The 16,087-nt window shown below is 42.8% G+C and overlaps 1 protein-coding gene across 2 annotated transcripts in view; it reads right to left on the bottom strand.

Annotated features, from left to right (window-relative positions):
- Window positions 1–203: 203 nt before the first annotated feature.
- The window catches only part of RAP1A (RAP1A, member of RAS oncogene family), a 39,535-nt gene continuing 23,651 nt past the window's right edge, over window positions 204–16,087 (bottom strand). For both annotated transcript variants that reach the window (XM_048070881.2, XM_013189664.3), the window contains exons 4-9: window positions 14,249–14,317; window positions 12,617–12,673; window positions 11,708–11,848; window positions 7,653–7,796; window positions 4,336–4,451; window positions 204–2,156 (exon numbers count right to left, since the gene is read on the bottom strand). In XM_048070881.2, the coding sequence (XP_047926838.1) occupies window positions 4,365–4,451; window positions 7,653–7,796; window positions 11,708–11,848; window positions 12,617–12,673; window positions 14,249–14,317 (498 nt within the window). In that variant the 3' untranslated portion in view covers window positions 204–2,156; window positions 4,336–4,364. The remainder of the gene's footprint in view (window positions 2,157–4,335; window positions 4,452–7,652; window positions 7,797–11,707; window positions 11,849–12,616; window positions 12,674–14,248; window positions 14,318–16,087) is intronic.

The raw sequence follows: 16,087 nt of genomic DNA, 5'->3' as shown, positions 1-16,087 counted from the left end.
GGCACAGCCCCGGGGGAACACAGCAAGAGGTGGAGGCACGGCCCCCGGGGAACACAGCCCTGCCCGTGCAGCCTGGGCTGCTCCGTGTTTTACAAACAAAGCGCTTGCCCTTTACAAAAGGTGAACCAAAGCAGCGCGCTGTGTCTAGAACATTGAGGTTAGGTTTCCATTTTTCATAGAAGAGACATCTAGCAATCAAGACGTACATTAAAATTACTTTATTACTAAAATATTTTTACATTTAGTAAAGATAACCAACCTGCAAATAACCATGCTTCTGCTCCTCCTGAAAAAGGAAGCGCAGCGGTAGGTTGAAGACAATCAGCTACGTAACTAAGTTTGTCCTAGCAACTTGTAAGTAGGCAGATGTTTTCACATTATTGTCATCCAAATATTCTCATCCAGTCTTGTTTGGGCTGCATTTAGAAACTGGGATCTCTGTATAATTCAACAGCTGCATCAGTAACAGTTTTAGAAAAACACATTTATAGAGATTTCTCACCCCTGGTTTCCAATAAAACTATACAACTCCAGGAACAAATGTTCACCAGCTATTACATCTTGATTTCCCATTTAAACAATCAGGACAGAGTCCGTCCCGAGTTTTCTCCACTGTGAAGATACATTTCTCTTCTCACTTACTCAGAAGTGAAGCAGGAGCAAATCCTCCAACACTGAGGGAATTTCAGCAGCATCAAACTGAAGATGTGATTTGGGTCCAACGGGTCCCAAAGGCAGTTCTTTTACTTGCATATGCACAGGAGGATCGAGGCTGAGCACCCAGCGGTCTCTTCATACCCTGCTCTTTTAAACTTGATGAAACCAACAGGTATTTAAAAACAAACCAAACAAGTCAAAATGGAAAAAAGAAAAACAAACAACCCTTCATCTGACTGCAGATCAGGTAACGTTAGCCACATTTTACCTAAAAATGCAAAGCAGCTGTTTGCGTTGTTGAAATCGTATCTATTCAGAACCAACATTCAACTCCCCAGTTTCATCTCGAGATGCTGACCGTGTGTAACATCCCCCGTGGGCTCCTGCCCGGCAGGACGACGCTGCTAAAGTAAGGATTCTACTGGTGAAGTACACAGCTGTGTGAAACTGAAGATGACAGTGAAGTCAGACCTTGATACAGTATTAAACCAAATTTGTACATATAAAAATAATTGTACAGAGGAAATATTTTCAGCAGAATACAATCTTTAAATATTCAGAAGAACATATAAAGCTAATTAAAAGTAGCCTTCTGTACTTTAGTGTGTAATATGATTAAGTACATCCAACAAGGAGGGTGCGTGAAGACATCGCATTGGCGTAACGACATACTGTTGGTATCTGTTGCAACAATGATCTACCAGAATGGAAAAAGAATTCACAAAACATTGATAAAAACCAAAGTCTGGAAACCATAACAAAAACACAGAAACAAAATGAAAATGTACTAAAATTTAATCATTCATAAAAGCTGTAATTTAATCTGTGACAGTAAAACACAAGAAGCAATATTAGAGTTGGTTTAGTATATTATATATTTTTGCTTTTAAAGCCATAGAAATCAGTTATCCCAGTTTTTTCCTATAAAAGACCCATTTTTCCAAAGCATTATGCACAAACATTTTTAATTAGAATATAATGGCAGAATGAAAATAATGATATTCTGTAACCTTTAAATATAAAATGAAGTCAATGACTCAAAAAGTTATTTGTTGCTGTGAGTTCAAAGGGAAATTTTAGGTAATATATATCTATAGTTATAGATATAATATATAATGGTGGAACATTTTAGTGCTTGATGGGGAGAAATTATGGTAAAAGGGTCAATATGAAATTTTAATTATAGTAGCAATATCTAACATTTGAAATGCATCCATGCTCCTTTGTATAATCATACACTAGAGTCAATTATATTTATTTTCACATCTGTTAACTGCTATTGCAAAGGAGAAATACTATTGTCTTAAATTTCCAAGAGATATACACAGAGCAATTTGTTTTTCCAGGGACTGTGTGCAAACCATTTTAAGATCTAAATTCTTCTCATGGTATATAAAAACAGGAGAAGCGTCTTCAGATATGTTGCTAATTTCCATAAGGTTTTGATGTCGGGAATGCTGGCACTTTCCATTTAGGCAACAGTTCTTCATTCCTGCAATCTAGAAAAAGTAAAAAAAACAAGGTGATGGTGTGAACGTTTCTCATCCTACTGACGAACAACCTCAGACAAAGGCCTGAGAGCTTCCCCAGACAACTGCCTCTACACGTCTGTAGAAACACGCAGATTTCAGCAGGAAGAGGTTATCATCGAATCATAGAATATCCCGAGTTGGAAGGGACCCGTAAGGATCATCAAGTCCAACTCTTCCTTCGCTGTTGTGGTTTGCTCCTACTGTCCTTTGAACTCTGAGATACAGAGAGAGAAAAGCCTTTGGAAAACAGAACCGTTTCAGAAACAAGTTCTTGTTTTGTCACGAACACAGCAGCAGTGACAGAGAGCTGCCTCCCCATCCCGCTGTCCTAACAACAGTGCCTTACGAGGCAGGTAGCCTCTGCTCCAGGCTGCGTCCGGCTCTAGTGGGTGATGAATTCAGCAACGGCAGAACAATTTATGGGAGGGCAATTTCATCTTTTATCTCTCTGAGATGCTGCCCAAGTATAACGAGTTGGAGACCGCCCTGAGCCCTGTTCCAGCCGTAACAAGGAGGCAATCGGTTAGGAAGAGATTTACAAACACCAGGGGAGGCATTGCAGAGTATTTCAATCATCTGGAGCAGCTCTGGAGGCACAGGTAGAAGCAGCCAGTGTTACAGGAGCCCCATCAGCAACTGACTGAACACAAGGACACTGGGTGAGCCACTGGCAGCTGCCGAGCCCTTCGGCACCGCACCGAGGCCAAGCAGGCGCCGCAGCACAGCTCAGCTCAGCTCAACATAGCTCAGCTCAGCTCAGCACAGCCAGCCTGGCAGACAGTGCATCCCCAGGGCTGGGGGTGCCTGGCTCCGAGAAGCCATCCTGGCTGACGCCACACTAGCTAAATCCAGATATATCGCCTGAGGAACAGGAAAAGCCACTTGAGATATACTCTTCAGTTTCTTTTCCTTAAACCATTGTTTCCCCACAGGACTAAGCTATTATTTTACGACATTCAGAGCTCAGGATAAGAGACTCAATCAATAAATAAAGCACAAATCATCAGCAGCCAGGTTAACTGCATAGCTCCACTTGTCCTGCTCAATCACAGCTAGGCTAAAGAAACATCCGCCCACAGCGTGCCCTCCAGGTCTGGCAGAAAGGCAGTTAACCACCAATTCCAGGAATTCATCCTTGAAATTCTTCCTACCTAACCAGAAGTTTGTTTTAAACGCTGCAGGATAAGGGCACTTGGGCTGCTTCGCCAGCTGCCATACCTAAGAGAACAGCTTTTGGTGGGTCACAGCAATGACCGGAGGCTGGCAGCCTGGGCACCTGTGGGACATCGACGGCCGACGCGCCGTGAATTAACCCGTCCTGACCCAGCCTGCAGGGCTGGCCCGGGCTGCAAATCTGCCCCGCTGCGTTTCCAGCCAAATGCTCTTTGCACAGCCAACACCACCTGAGATGATTTGTTTGCTTTCTGACCACTTCCTGCTTCCCAGCGCTGAGCAGGGCTACTTCCCCTGCACACCTCTGTCTCGGCACCGCCACGCAGCACACATGTGTGCTGAGATGCTGACGGTTCAGAGGCATGGCCTGGTGGTATTCCTGTCCAAAATCTGAAGCTACAGAAATGCTGCTTGCTTCCAGGAGTGCGACAGAACAGCTGTAAGCACACAGAGTGCCCTGCCAAGATACACAGGAAGATTATTTATAGCATATGTCCAACCTTGTTTTTTGTTGTTTTTTCCCCCCTGGCGGTCAGCTTTTCATTTTTCTGCCGTTGAAATCCATGTCCCACCCAAACCAACTTGCAATTGTCCTTGTATCAGCTAGGGCTGAGACAGCAGCTGCGACAACACTGCCAGTTACCCGAACGCCACTGAACTTCAGTAGAGGATAAAAAGGAAGCAAAACTGACCCAGGATGGCTCCAACTATGGTGTCACATGACAGAGGGAGAACCTACACGAGCGAGAAGGCAACACCTCACCCATCTCCATCAGTTCCTGCTCTAACTGGTGCATTCATCAACCCAAGCAAAAGGAGAAAGGGAGCAAGGCAGGTATTTCTCTGCCAAGTCAGTCAGTGGAACTGGTTTTCAAAGTCCAACAAATGCAGCAGACAGGGAAGGAATTACATGTTTTGGAGCAGCTCAGGGTCAGATTACCTGGGCTGCAGGTGTAGTTCAGACACCTCTTACCTGGCTCAGAGCTGCTGCACGATGGGAGTCTAAAGCAGCAGACATGATTTCTTTTTAGGCTTCTTCTTTTCCACTGGTGTTTTTCTATTTATCTGTCTGACCAGGTCATAAAAGATCTGAAAATGAAGAACACAAACTGAGTATCAAAACAATAAAACGTTATGCAAGTGTCAAAAATTAGGCACGCTGGCAAAACGATAGATACTCTTTCCTGGCGGCTGCAGTCTTACAAATTCAATCAATCTGCTTGCATTTACCTATATGTGTTTCTCAAGCAGCTGCTTACGAAACAAGAGAGCACAGAGCTCACGCCAGCATGCAGAACGTAAGGAGCTGTAAGCTCCTGCCCTGCCACATACAGGTTTCCCCCTTCAGGTTACGTATGACCGAAGGGTAAGGCAATGAAACGGCAAAGAATCCCTTGCTTCGGACACCTGGAAGAAAACTGGGAAACAACAAAAGCTTTTGGGTTTTGTTTTTAAAAGGACAGGCATAACATCCTGAAGGACCGCTTTCTCCCTGGTGCTCCCTGGGCTGCTCAGTGTCTCTGCAGAGCACTGCGTCCTTCCAGGCAGCCCTTCTCCCTGGCTTTCACCTTCACGAGTGGTCTTCACTCACCCACTGTGTACATACACTCTTAGTTCTCCTCTTTGCCATACAGGTCAGAGCTGTTGTTCACTCACTTCTGATCTAATTTGCCTTTGTCCTTGATCTGATCTTTTGAATTTATTAATACAATCAGCAAGGAAAAACAAATCGTCTGCCCTGAACTCAGACTTTTCCAGAAGAGGATGACTACAGGGGCCTCTTTCAGCTTCAGAAATTTCTTGTGAACGCTTTTGCTGTGAGTTGTTTTCCCAGTAATAACCCATTTATAGCAAAATGAGCTTTGCAAAAATGCTTGGAGCTGGGTCATGGTACTGAGCAGAAATATTTAGACCTCCAGAAAGCTCCACCCTTCTCCTTGTTTACTTTTTTCCTTCCCAGAGTGGCTGATTGCTCACAAACTCTTGTTGATTCAAGGGAAATTCAGCAGACAAAGAAATAGGTTATAACAAATTTCAACTACTGGAAATCTAAGATTTTCTGGCTATTACATACATGAAAGCACTCGTGCCTCGTTAAATAGTTCCAAACAAAATGAACATACAGTGCCTTTATCAAGCTCTGATGTAAAATATTTTAACAGCATCTGATAGGTGCTCAGGCACCTCCTTCACTAAGCTTATTGTTGCAGCTTTCTGTCAGCCCCAGGCAAAAGCAGCAGTTTGGACTCTTCAACAGACACAACCAAGATGTTAAAAAGCATACAGATGACATAAAAATAAAAGGTTTCTGCAGAAGAAACCAATTCTCCTTCTTCTATGCTGATGCAAACCACCTTTCAGTATTTAAGCCTTTATAAACAAGAGCCAAGATAATTCAAAAGTGATTATGAAGTGCTGAAGGAGCCTGAATCTGTGAAGGCACCAACCATCTCTCTCTGGCAGATGAGGTTCTTGACTGCTTTGGGTAGACCCCTCATTCCTCCCTGCTTCCCAGGGCTAGGGTAGGGGAAAAAAAACCTTTGAAAAATCTAAAGTTCTGTCATTTAAGTGTTTGTACCGACAGTGACTACAGAAGTGAAGTCTGCAGCAAGGTTTCAGGAACACCACTATCCCTAGAAGTCAGTGCACTGCAAGGGCATCACACAGGTCACCAGAAAGAAATCTGAAGCATTGCTACTGAGGTCGACTCATACCTGTATTAAAAACATCCTATCTGTAGGAAAGGTTTAACTTTCAGCAAATGCAAGCAGAAATTTATCAGCCTTTAGCCTAGGCTTCAACAAAGTCAAAAACTCCAAATGTAGCTTTACAAAAACAAAACCAAAGAGTAATGTAAACTCTTCCCCACTCCATGAGCCAGCAGAACAAATAACCAGCACAGCGAGTTGCTTGATTCATTGTGTTCCTTCTTGATTTCCTTAGTTTTTACGCTTTTCATAACCAGACAATATGAACTAGCAGAAACACAGAAAACTAAGATCACAATAAAAACAGAAACTAATCTTCCAGATAATCATTTTCCTGGCTATGATCAAGCCTGACTGCAGGCAGGAGACATCACAGGGAAATACAGATACACGATTCACTTGTTAAGGATGACCACACATAAAAACTGCAGGTGTGTATTTGTCCCAGCCCAGTTCTTTGGAGAACTTTAAAGCACCTCTGGCTACTGAGAAGTCAGTCTCTGTGGAAATTCAAATAAAACAGGACTTGGTATACTCCAGGGTACCTGTTTGATGACTGAGCCACTCATTTCTTTGTTAGCTGCCACAGCTTTACTACAGCTCAGAGACACACACAAAGCCCTGTCTGGCAGGAGCCTGGCTCAGCGAGCTATATTTACCAGGCTGGATTAGCGAGCACCGCAGCCAGGCTAATCCCAAGCACAGCAGCCTGGAGCTCCCGTCCCTCTCCACCCGACGGATGCGGTGCTGGGCATGTCACGCTGGCTGCCAAGAGAGCTCTGGGTCTAGTCCAAAATCCTCCTGCTTCTCCTTATCACAGTCTCCTAAATGGTCCCAGTTATCTCCTGGCACCAAACCAGCTCTGCTCAATGGGGTCACCTTAGCGTTTGCGACTGGAAAACCGGCCTCTGTCACTGTCAGATAACTCACAGCACAGAATAAAACCTTGCTGCCGGATGGCAAGCGGTGCCACACGACCTCAGGCAGCAGCGACATGCACACCGACTTCCGAAGGTGTTTCTCGTTTAAACATGGGAATGGCGTACACAGATAGATGTTTGGATGTGCTCTCAGTAAATTAGCGGCTTACCAGAGGAGGACTGTGATGGGATGTCTGCTTGAGCAGCCAGATGTAGCAGGAATGTGAAAAGCAAATACTTTCAAAACCAACAATCAACACTAAGCAACATGACAAGTAATACAATGGGGCATAATCCACGTTCTGAATAGTAGTAGTTGCTATCTTAATAAAGTATGTTTTCCAGATAAAGTTTTACCTAAGGTAAGAGTCATCCAGTTAACTGGGCTTACTGATGACCCTCTGCTATCTATGCCCTCTAACACAGACCACAGAAAGCATTTGCCTGGGGATGTCACCCACCTCTTAACTAAAAAAGGAGCAGATATCTTTAAAACAAATAAAAAAAACAGTTAACTAAATAGACTCATCTTAGCCGTTCTTAGACTGACACCTCAGAACCATTCTAAATCTGCCTGATAAAGGAGCGTGAGAAGGACTGCATGCTGGTCTAATGCGGTACTCATGTTAATGTAACACGGGCAAGGAACAGCTGATACTTACCTCATTAACATTGATTTTAGACTTTGCAGACGATTCTAGAAAGGCACAGTTACACCACTGTCTCGCTAAGTTTTGACCCTGTTCTTTGCCGACAACACGTTCTTCCTCCAGGTCACATTTATTGCCAACCAGAATCATTGGAACCTGGAGAGAGAGGGAGCAAAACCAAGAGATATCAGAAAATTAACATACAACACGTACTGCCCAAGTGATGCAATAGCTCGCAAAGGCACACGAAGAAGAGGAAAACAAAACAAACAAAATAACATAGCCATGTATAAACACAAAACAAACAAACAAACAAACAAACAAAAAAAATAAAACGGAAGTTCAGCAGAGCTCACCAGCTAGGCTGGATTTTAGTAAGTCTTCCAGTAAAGATTTGTTTTCCAGTATTTACATCCAACACCATTCTATAGTCAAAAGCACAATTTACTAAAATGCATTTCAGGACATCTATGTGACATGAGGCTGAATTGCCCATCAGCTTAACCTCTTTTAGACAACAGGACATACAGCGTGTGTTTTAAGAAATACATTACATGTTTCTTATGTTTTTACCTCTCTTGTCAATCTGCCGTCAAGCCAACAACAAGTGGAAGCACCTCAGCAGAGCGCTGCCCTGGACACGGAGTAAGGAGGAGCAGTTCTGTGCGGGTAAGCATTCCCACAGCCCCATGCACATGACCATCTGCCTTCCTCATCACAACACAATATCGTACTACTGACATGCTTTACGAACAGAGACGAGGATGTTCACTACAAAAGGCACAGACACTGAGATCAATATTAACTAGTTCAGAGTAATTGAAGTTTCCAACTAACGACCGCTCATCAGCTCAGCTCCTGAAGGGACATCGCTTCCAATAAATAACCTCATGCTGTATCAGAATAAACATTTGGTACAGGTTCAAAATATTCGTCCTACGCCCATGACGCAAATACAGGCACATCATCTGTTCGAGATGAATGAAATGAATGATGAAAGGGGATCTACCCTTCTCCTTCAGCTGCTGGCTTTGCTTTCTGAAGCATCTGGGTGAGTCAGCGTCCCACTCCTTCAGAAGGACAGTGCCTTGGGGAAGCCACATTCCTTGTGACATTCCCTACAGAAAACACTACTAATATATGAGGGCATTATTTCCAAGATGCCTACTTTCAGAAGGCTTTCCCTGTTTCTCAGTCACAGCCTCTACCATGGCTGCAGCCCACCGAAAGATGTTAAAAATGGCAAGTAGAAACAACCTTCAACAAGCAAACACCAGAAGCACCCCAAACACCAACAACCTACATCTCATACGGGCCTTGGGGGACAATGCAGCCAGAGCTCAGGTGCCAGGCGCTTTGAGGACTTTGAAGGCCGAGATCGCAGCGAGATCTGCAGTCCCTCCTGCGGTGCTTCACACGCACCCGGCAGCCACAGCATCCTGTTTCCCTCATGCTATGTAAAAGTAGAAAAAAAAAGAACCAACAACCAAAAGAACTGCTGATAATGGGTGTGTACCCTGTTCTATTTCCTGAAGCATTTAATTCTTTGAGCAGAAAATGAGTACTTTCCAGCTGGAAAATAAATCACAATCCACTTCCTTTGATAATTTACAATGCACTGCACATTTTCTAATCTACTTCAACATTAATATTTGCAGTCTCTTCCAAATTCACCTAGACAAAATAAATTTTCGTATTTAAAACTCACAGCCATACTGATTAAAAAATGACTGCAGTTTTATTTTTGAGAAGCAAGTTTTACTTATTACATCAAAAAGCTGAAGGCTCAGAACAGATGAGGCAATCCCCCAAACAAGTTTATTTCACAGAGAGTAACAGGATATTTACAACTACACTAGTCTAGTCCATTCTTTACAGTTTTCTAGATATTTAAGAGAATTCCAAAACATTAAAATGTGTTTTGAACATGATGAAACATGTTGAACGTGAGGAAAAAAAAGGGGAAATGAGGATGTAAAATAATAGGAAAAAAGCGATACTCAGTTAAACAGTGTAGGTTTGAAAGACATGCAACTCTGTATGGTTGTTTCAAAAGGTAGCGATTACTTAACCCAGAGCAGAAAATGGAGTTGGAAGAAGAACTTGCTTGACCATTTCCTATGCCATGTAGGAGGCTGGAATTTAAACTTTGTTGGACATAGCTTCATGGTTTAACTACTGGGATTTTAAAAGACATATTCTGAAACTAAATACAGGAAGAAGCGCCTTTTTTTTTTTTTTTTTTTGACTTAGCGTAACAGTTCGAAAGGTTCTCAGCCTTGGATTCAACAAGTAACATCCCCCAACACAAAATTCATAAATGCTCTTGCAGTTAAGCCAAGGAGGGCTCCGAAGCCATTCTGAGGTAGTTGGGATAAGGAACAGGGAGGATGTGGGAGGAAGAAGAAACGCGAGGGGACTGCCTGCCCCCTCCGAGCACAGGAGCGGGATGTGTTGCTCAAACCGCACTGCCCTGCGGGGCGATGTAAACCCAACGCACATGGATAAATGCGTCCCGGCCCCGCGTGTGACCACTGCACGCGAGTTGCACGCAAAGGACGGTGGACACAAGGCTGCTCCTGGATTCAGTCCCCATCGCAAGAGCCACGCGAGTGATCCATGCCCACCGAAAGCCATCAGCATTCAAAGCCTTGAATGCACTCCCAGCTGTTAGGAACAACATTTATTTTCAGTGTCCTCTCGAGGAAGCCTACACGAGCAGAGGTCCCAAACCTCTGCACCGTTCACACGGCCAACATGGTTAAAGCCACCTGCACGCCCTGCTACACCACATATCTAGAAATTCAAAGCCCACGGATAAATTCTAGCTATAGCGGTCGGCGCCTGGGCTGGGAACATGGTAAGTGATTTTCTTCTGCCATAAACAGGGCTGCATGCACCATATATCTTAACATAATTTTTTTCTCATTTGAAAAGGGGCTTTAAACAACAATTACAAGCTCAGTAAGAGCTCTGAGCACTAACTCTCCTCTCCACAGAGACAAACTCATGCATAGGATTTCTCTCGAAGCTAAGAAGAGGATAAAAAGCCCCTCTCCCTCTGCTCTGCTTTACGCTCCAGTCAGGAACGAACCTGAGCAAGGCGCGATCTGACGGTCCCACGAGACACCTTGCAACACCGCTGGTCCTCACAGAGGATGGGTTTGAATGAAACAGAGATTACCAAGAGACGGGGCAAACCAAACGGGCACAGATACAGCAAGGGAATCTGCTCTGTGCCCCTCGACCAAGGGCTCCCCAGCCCAGGGAGAGAGCCCTGCAGGGCGCAGCACTGCCCTGCTCGCCGGGGCAGCCCGAGCTCCTGCTGTCCTGTCCCCCACTGCCCGCTCACACAGCGACAAGAGAGCAAAGTCAAAGGAACGTTTTCAGCTACTTTCAAAAATTAAAAATAAAAAAGGCTATTAATACTAGTGACACTTAAATTACGGAGCAGGAATCCGGTCAATAAGCTGAACACGTCCTTTCTATTTACAGTTCAAGATCATCAACTCGGACTGCTCTGGTAGGCATGGGTGGCACGGAGGGCACAGCTCAGCCCCACCGCGGGCTGGGACTTGAGGCTTTGCAGCTGACCCTCAGGCCTTGCCACGTCTCTCTGTACTTCAATTTCCGCCTCTCAAATCTGGGAAAAACAACATTAGTCTCCATGGCAAGACAGCTGGAGATCTATTAAAAATATCATTACTGGCTAGTTCAGATATAATTTTTCCATAACTTTGAGGGAAATAAAGAACTGCTGAAGCACAGTATGAGGAAACTGAAAATACTGGAAAAGAAATAAAATGAAAGGGAAAAACGTTTTCTTCAATCAACTCCTACCATTTTTCTATCACTTCCCATCAAGACTGTCAGCTTTCCAGCAAACTTGAAACGTAACACTGAAAATAACAAATAATGCTAAGGAAATTCATTTCAACACAAAACTTTGCTATACAGCAAAGAATATTCCTGGACAGAAATTTTACTCACATACAAATTCCTGTATGCTTAGTTCCAAAAAACATTTTAATCATTTTCAAAATTAAAAAAAAATATATTTGACTTACATCTTCAGTGTCCTTAACCCGTAAAATCTGTTCCCGCAGGTCCTGTAAGTCGTTAAACGTGGACTGTGCTGTTATTGAATATACTAGTGCAAACCCTTGACCATTCTTCATATAGAGATCCCTCATTGCTGTGAATTGCTCCTGTAATCAAATATTTAAAAAAGTAGTTAGGTAGTGAATGACACTAAAGAACATTTACAAAGGAATACTTCTATTGTAATGGAGACAAGAACGTAGTAGAGTACAGGTCATATTTACGTATTTACCCCTCACAGAGGTCCACTGCAGCATGAAAATCTAATAAAAACATTAACACATCTCTTTCCCTTTGCTTTTTCCCCCCTCCTAATAAGGAGAGCAAGGCTCCTTCCAAAACCAGGAAAAGGTGCAATAAAAACACATGCACAGGTATACTGGGGTATGCCCCAAACCATAACACAAGCCGTTAGCATTTGGTCGACGCATTCTGTACTGATCTTCCATTTATTTCCCGATACAGCGTTGAGCAGGAGCCTGCTATCAGACCAGTTCCCCAGGTGACAGATCTGGGCTATCACTTCAAGTTCTCTAACTGCACAGACAGGCCCACGTGTCACGCGCCGTGTGGCAGCTTGTCACGAGCACGGCCGCGTGGGAGGGCAGTGCCCTTAAGAGCCTGCTGCTTAAGAACTTTTTTGGCTGTGTTTTCTGGCCACTTGCAAAGGTAACACGCAAACTTATCCTCCATCAGTATGTTGATACGGCAACCTGCTTTTGGGTTATTAAACAGAATTGTTCTATTTTAATTGTTGCGCCTGATCTATTGCTTCTTCCTTGGGCAGGATTATTATATTAAGTTCTATGCTTATCATCTTGTTTTGTTCTTAAGAAAGAAACTCTGCACCAATTACGAAAAGAAATCATACTTACTGTCCCTGCTGTATCGAGGATTTCAAGCATACACTGTTGACAGTCTACTTCCACTTGCTGTGTAAAAAGGGGAAGAGACGAATACAGTTAAAACTAAAACCTCTGAAATTAAGGTGAGGGGAATCTCACCTTAATTTTTTTTTACTTCTGCAGCAAAGACCTCAGTAAGTGAGCCAGCCACCCAGACTTTCCCAACACTAAGAGAGGCTCTGCTATTAGAAGATTAATTACACCTTAAGTTGGCATTTGGGGCAGCTCACTAGTGATCCAGGACTCTGTTGATTATAAAGGCCTAAATAAGTTGAGATATTTACAATGAGCCTCTCGAGTCAGATAAAATCCACTCCTACAAATCAAGAAGACCTTCAACTTTTTTTTTTTTTTTTGCTGTTGAAGAAGGAGTGAGGAAGAAAAGAAAAAGCACAATATTTAATAAACGTCACACTGAGGCTTAACAAATCTTCTGGAAGCTAAGAACTGTCTCAGATCCACTAAGGGCAATTCCAGGAAACATGAATAAATTTAACAGCAGAACTCGTAACAGAATTTACATTTAATTATCACAGGCACAAATGCTACAAGTTTTTGTTTTCTGTTTGGTGTCTTTAATTATGGCAACAATTATGCTAGTCTGCAAAACAATGGGTTACTTGACATCAATTCCGAGAAGAAAGCAGCTCTGTTGATAGAGCTGTGTAACACCAGAGTCAGGGATCCTGACAAGTATTTCTGCTCAGCAATTACAAGCCTGCATCCAAAACAGCTGTGAAGAATTTTTATGCGCTTTCAAACCAAGCAGAACATATTTAAACTAAATGGTAAAACAATCATTCCTAGGAGAAAGCAACAAAACGCAATTGCTGTGCTACAGTACCACAACCTACTGTGATAAATGGTGTGTGTATATATATATATCTCCTCTATGCTAACTTTTTCAGATCGCATGTTAGCAACAAATATTGATATACTTATGCTTTGAAATAATAATTCATCAAATTACAGCAAAGAGATATGACTAACAGTCTTTGGTCCTTTAATACGTTGCCCAGGCACCAATCAACAGCACTGGCACCGGGATGAACAGTACACCAGGCTGCCAAGTGCCACAGCTCGTACCCCCATACAGGAGCTAAAAAGTCAGCGATGGCCTGGGAAAATACACAGAGAGATGTCTGGTCAGGTGCTCTAACCTCTTACAAAGAAACAGTCCAAGAGCAGAAAGCTAAAGCCTCAACATGCCTCGACTGAAGTCGTCAGATTTAAAGTGCAAGCTCCTAGTTATATGAAGTAATAGAGCTTTAATCCTCCTATTAAATAGAAGTAAGAACAGTCAAATTAACAGCAATGTTTGTCATTTCCTGATAATTCAGCTTTATAGTAGCTGACACAATTTGTCTGGTTGCATTCACAGGCCCCGAACTAGTAAAATACTCTGCAAAGCCAAAAGAAACTATCTACATGAAAGCACTTCCTAGACTGATGCTTTTTTATGCATCATTTCTTGCTGTGCTTTTATGCATCCATAACATTCTCATAAAAAAAACCTTGCTCATTTTGATAAGCTTTCATTGCATTATTAAAAAGAAGCAAGCTCCGTGAGACTTGAAAGGAATAGAAATGATGTTATTTTACCTTCCTGTATGAATCTTCTATTGTTGGGTCATATTTTTCAACAAAAATTCCCTGAACGAACTGTACAGTCTGGGGAGAGAGAAAAAAAAAAGTGAAGTAACTGTAACAGTAACACCTAACCAAGAAACACTTTCTGAACAATTAAAGCAGAAAAAACACTCAACACTGCTGATAAACTTCAAGTGGGGAGAAGAGAAAAATACACACATTAACAATTATTTAAAAAGAAATCTGCATAGTTTCTGCTGTTTTATGAGCCACTACTCAAGCACATTTCAAAACTATGCGAGACAAATTGTTTGCTCATTTCTTCATAAAAGATGAAGGCATCTCAAAAATAAAGGCATTCTCTAAAATGCCTTTCTTTTAGTGTCTGTGACTTCAGAAGAATAAAAAAAGCACCAAATATGGAAGATGTGAAATTTGATCAGAGGAACTGGCAATATGTGTGCTATGGAAAATGCAGATTTCAATTGTGTTAGAGTTACAGTGGAACTACTCTGGATTACACACAGAGCACAGACGTATTTCAGAGTAGTGAGCTAAATCTGGAGAGTCTCCAGATACTCAGTTTGTATTAAATCATTAAAGAAGGAGACATCATTCATTTCAAAGAGGAAATCTTTCTTCTCCTATATAATTATTCCAAGTGAATCTACTCTAAACATTTCCCATCAAGCTGTCATTTGGATGCGCCCCATCTCTGGACACTCGAGCTCCGTACGTGGCATACTTTGGCTCCTGCTGGTCTGTGGCTTCACTTGTCCTCTAGAAGACACAGTTTGCTTTTCCTTTTTGGTACCTTCTCTTCATAAATAGGAAGAGCACTCTTCTCTTTGGTGTCTCCTCTTACTTGCAACCCTGCATATTCCCTGCACCTAAACAGTCATCTGTCCTCCTTGGCGCAGTGCTGGGAATCAGCAACACCCAGGTGAGACCAGACAGATCCGTACTGGTACCAGTTTGGTAAATGCTGGAATAGTTTATCTTTGTAACGCTAGCGACAGTGTTAGTTGTTTGCAGTTTATTCCCATGCAATGACTGCTGCTCCAAGCACTCCCCAGCTCAGTGAGCCGTGCTTGCAGAGCCCCAGGCTCTCCCCATCTCCGGCCGGGTGCAGCGCCGTGCTCTCACCGACGGCGTCTGCACTCACCTCGGGTGCAGCACGGGTGGGTCCAGAGGTTTGGCTGATGATGGTAAAACCAAGTGCCAAGATCACGGCACTTAATTTTATCTCTTTAAATATCAACAAACACAGCAACTATCTTTTGCCAACAGAGCTTTCCACAAATCTTTAGTACAAATTCTGCCAAGTCACTACCTGTTTCAAGAAGTTGTATTTTGCTTGGACAAAAGGCTGAAATTTTTCTGCAACAGGGTTCCCTTTTGCCACACAAAGACTTTCAGAGTGGCACGTACCAGATGCATGCAGAAAGCCTCTGTGTGTGCTGAAAACTGAGCATTTCCTTATTACTCTCCTCCTTTTAACAGAAAAAAAATAAATAAAATCTAGTACTATCTCATTCAAAAACCCTCCTATTTCACTAAATAATCCTGTATTAATAAGCCTGAACCTAAGAATCAAAGCTTTTGCTTCTCCAATATTTTCCTGTCACCCCAAACCTTTCAGGTAACAGGACTTATCAAAGCCACTGTGCAGGACACCGTTATTAGTGGGTTTACAATGTTATACCAATAATGGCAACTAAGAATTTCAGATTACAGGTTGTGTTGTAGGATTTTCAGCACAGTTATTAACTCAACCGAGTCCAAAGAAGATTGCTATTTGCTAGGAGGCTAACACTTGGACACTGAAGTCGGTCCAAGCTGTTCAGCTGC

This window comes from Anser cygnoides, chromosome 25 (genome assembly GCF_040182565.1).
Source record: "Anser cygnoides isolate HZ-2024a breed goose chromosome 25, Taihu_goose_T2T_genome, whole genome shotgun sequence".
In the NCBI taxonomy this organism is placed as follows: Eukaryota; Metazoa; Chordata; class Aves; order Anseriformes; family Anatidae; genus Anser; species Anser cygnoides.
Note: the sequence above shows the minus strand (reverse complement) of the source record. Positions and strands in the feature narration are given on the sequence as shown.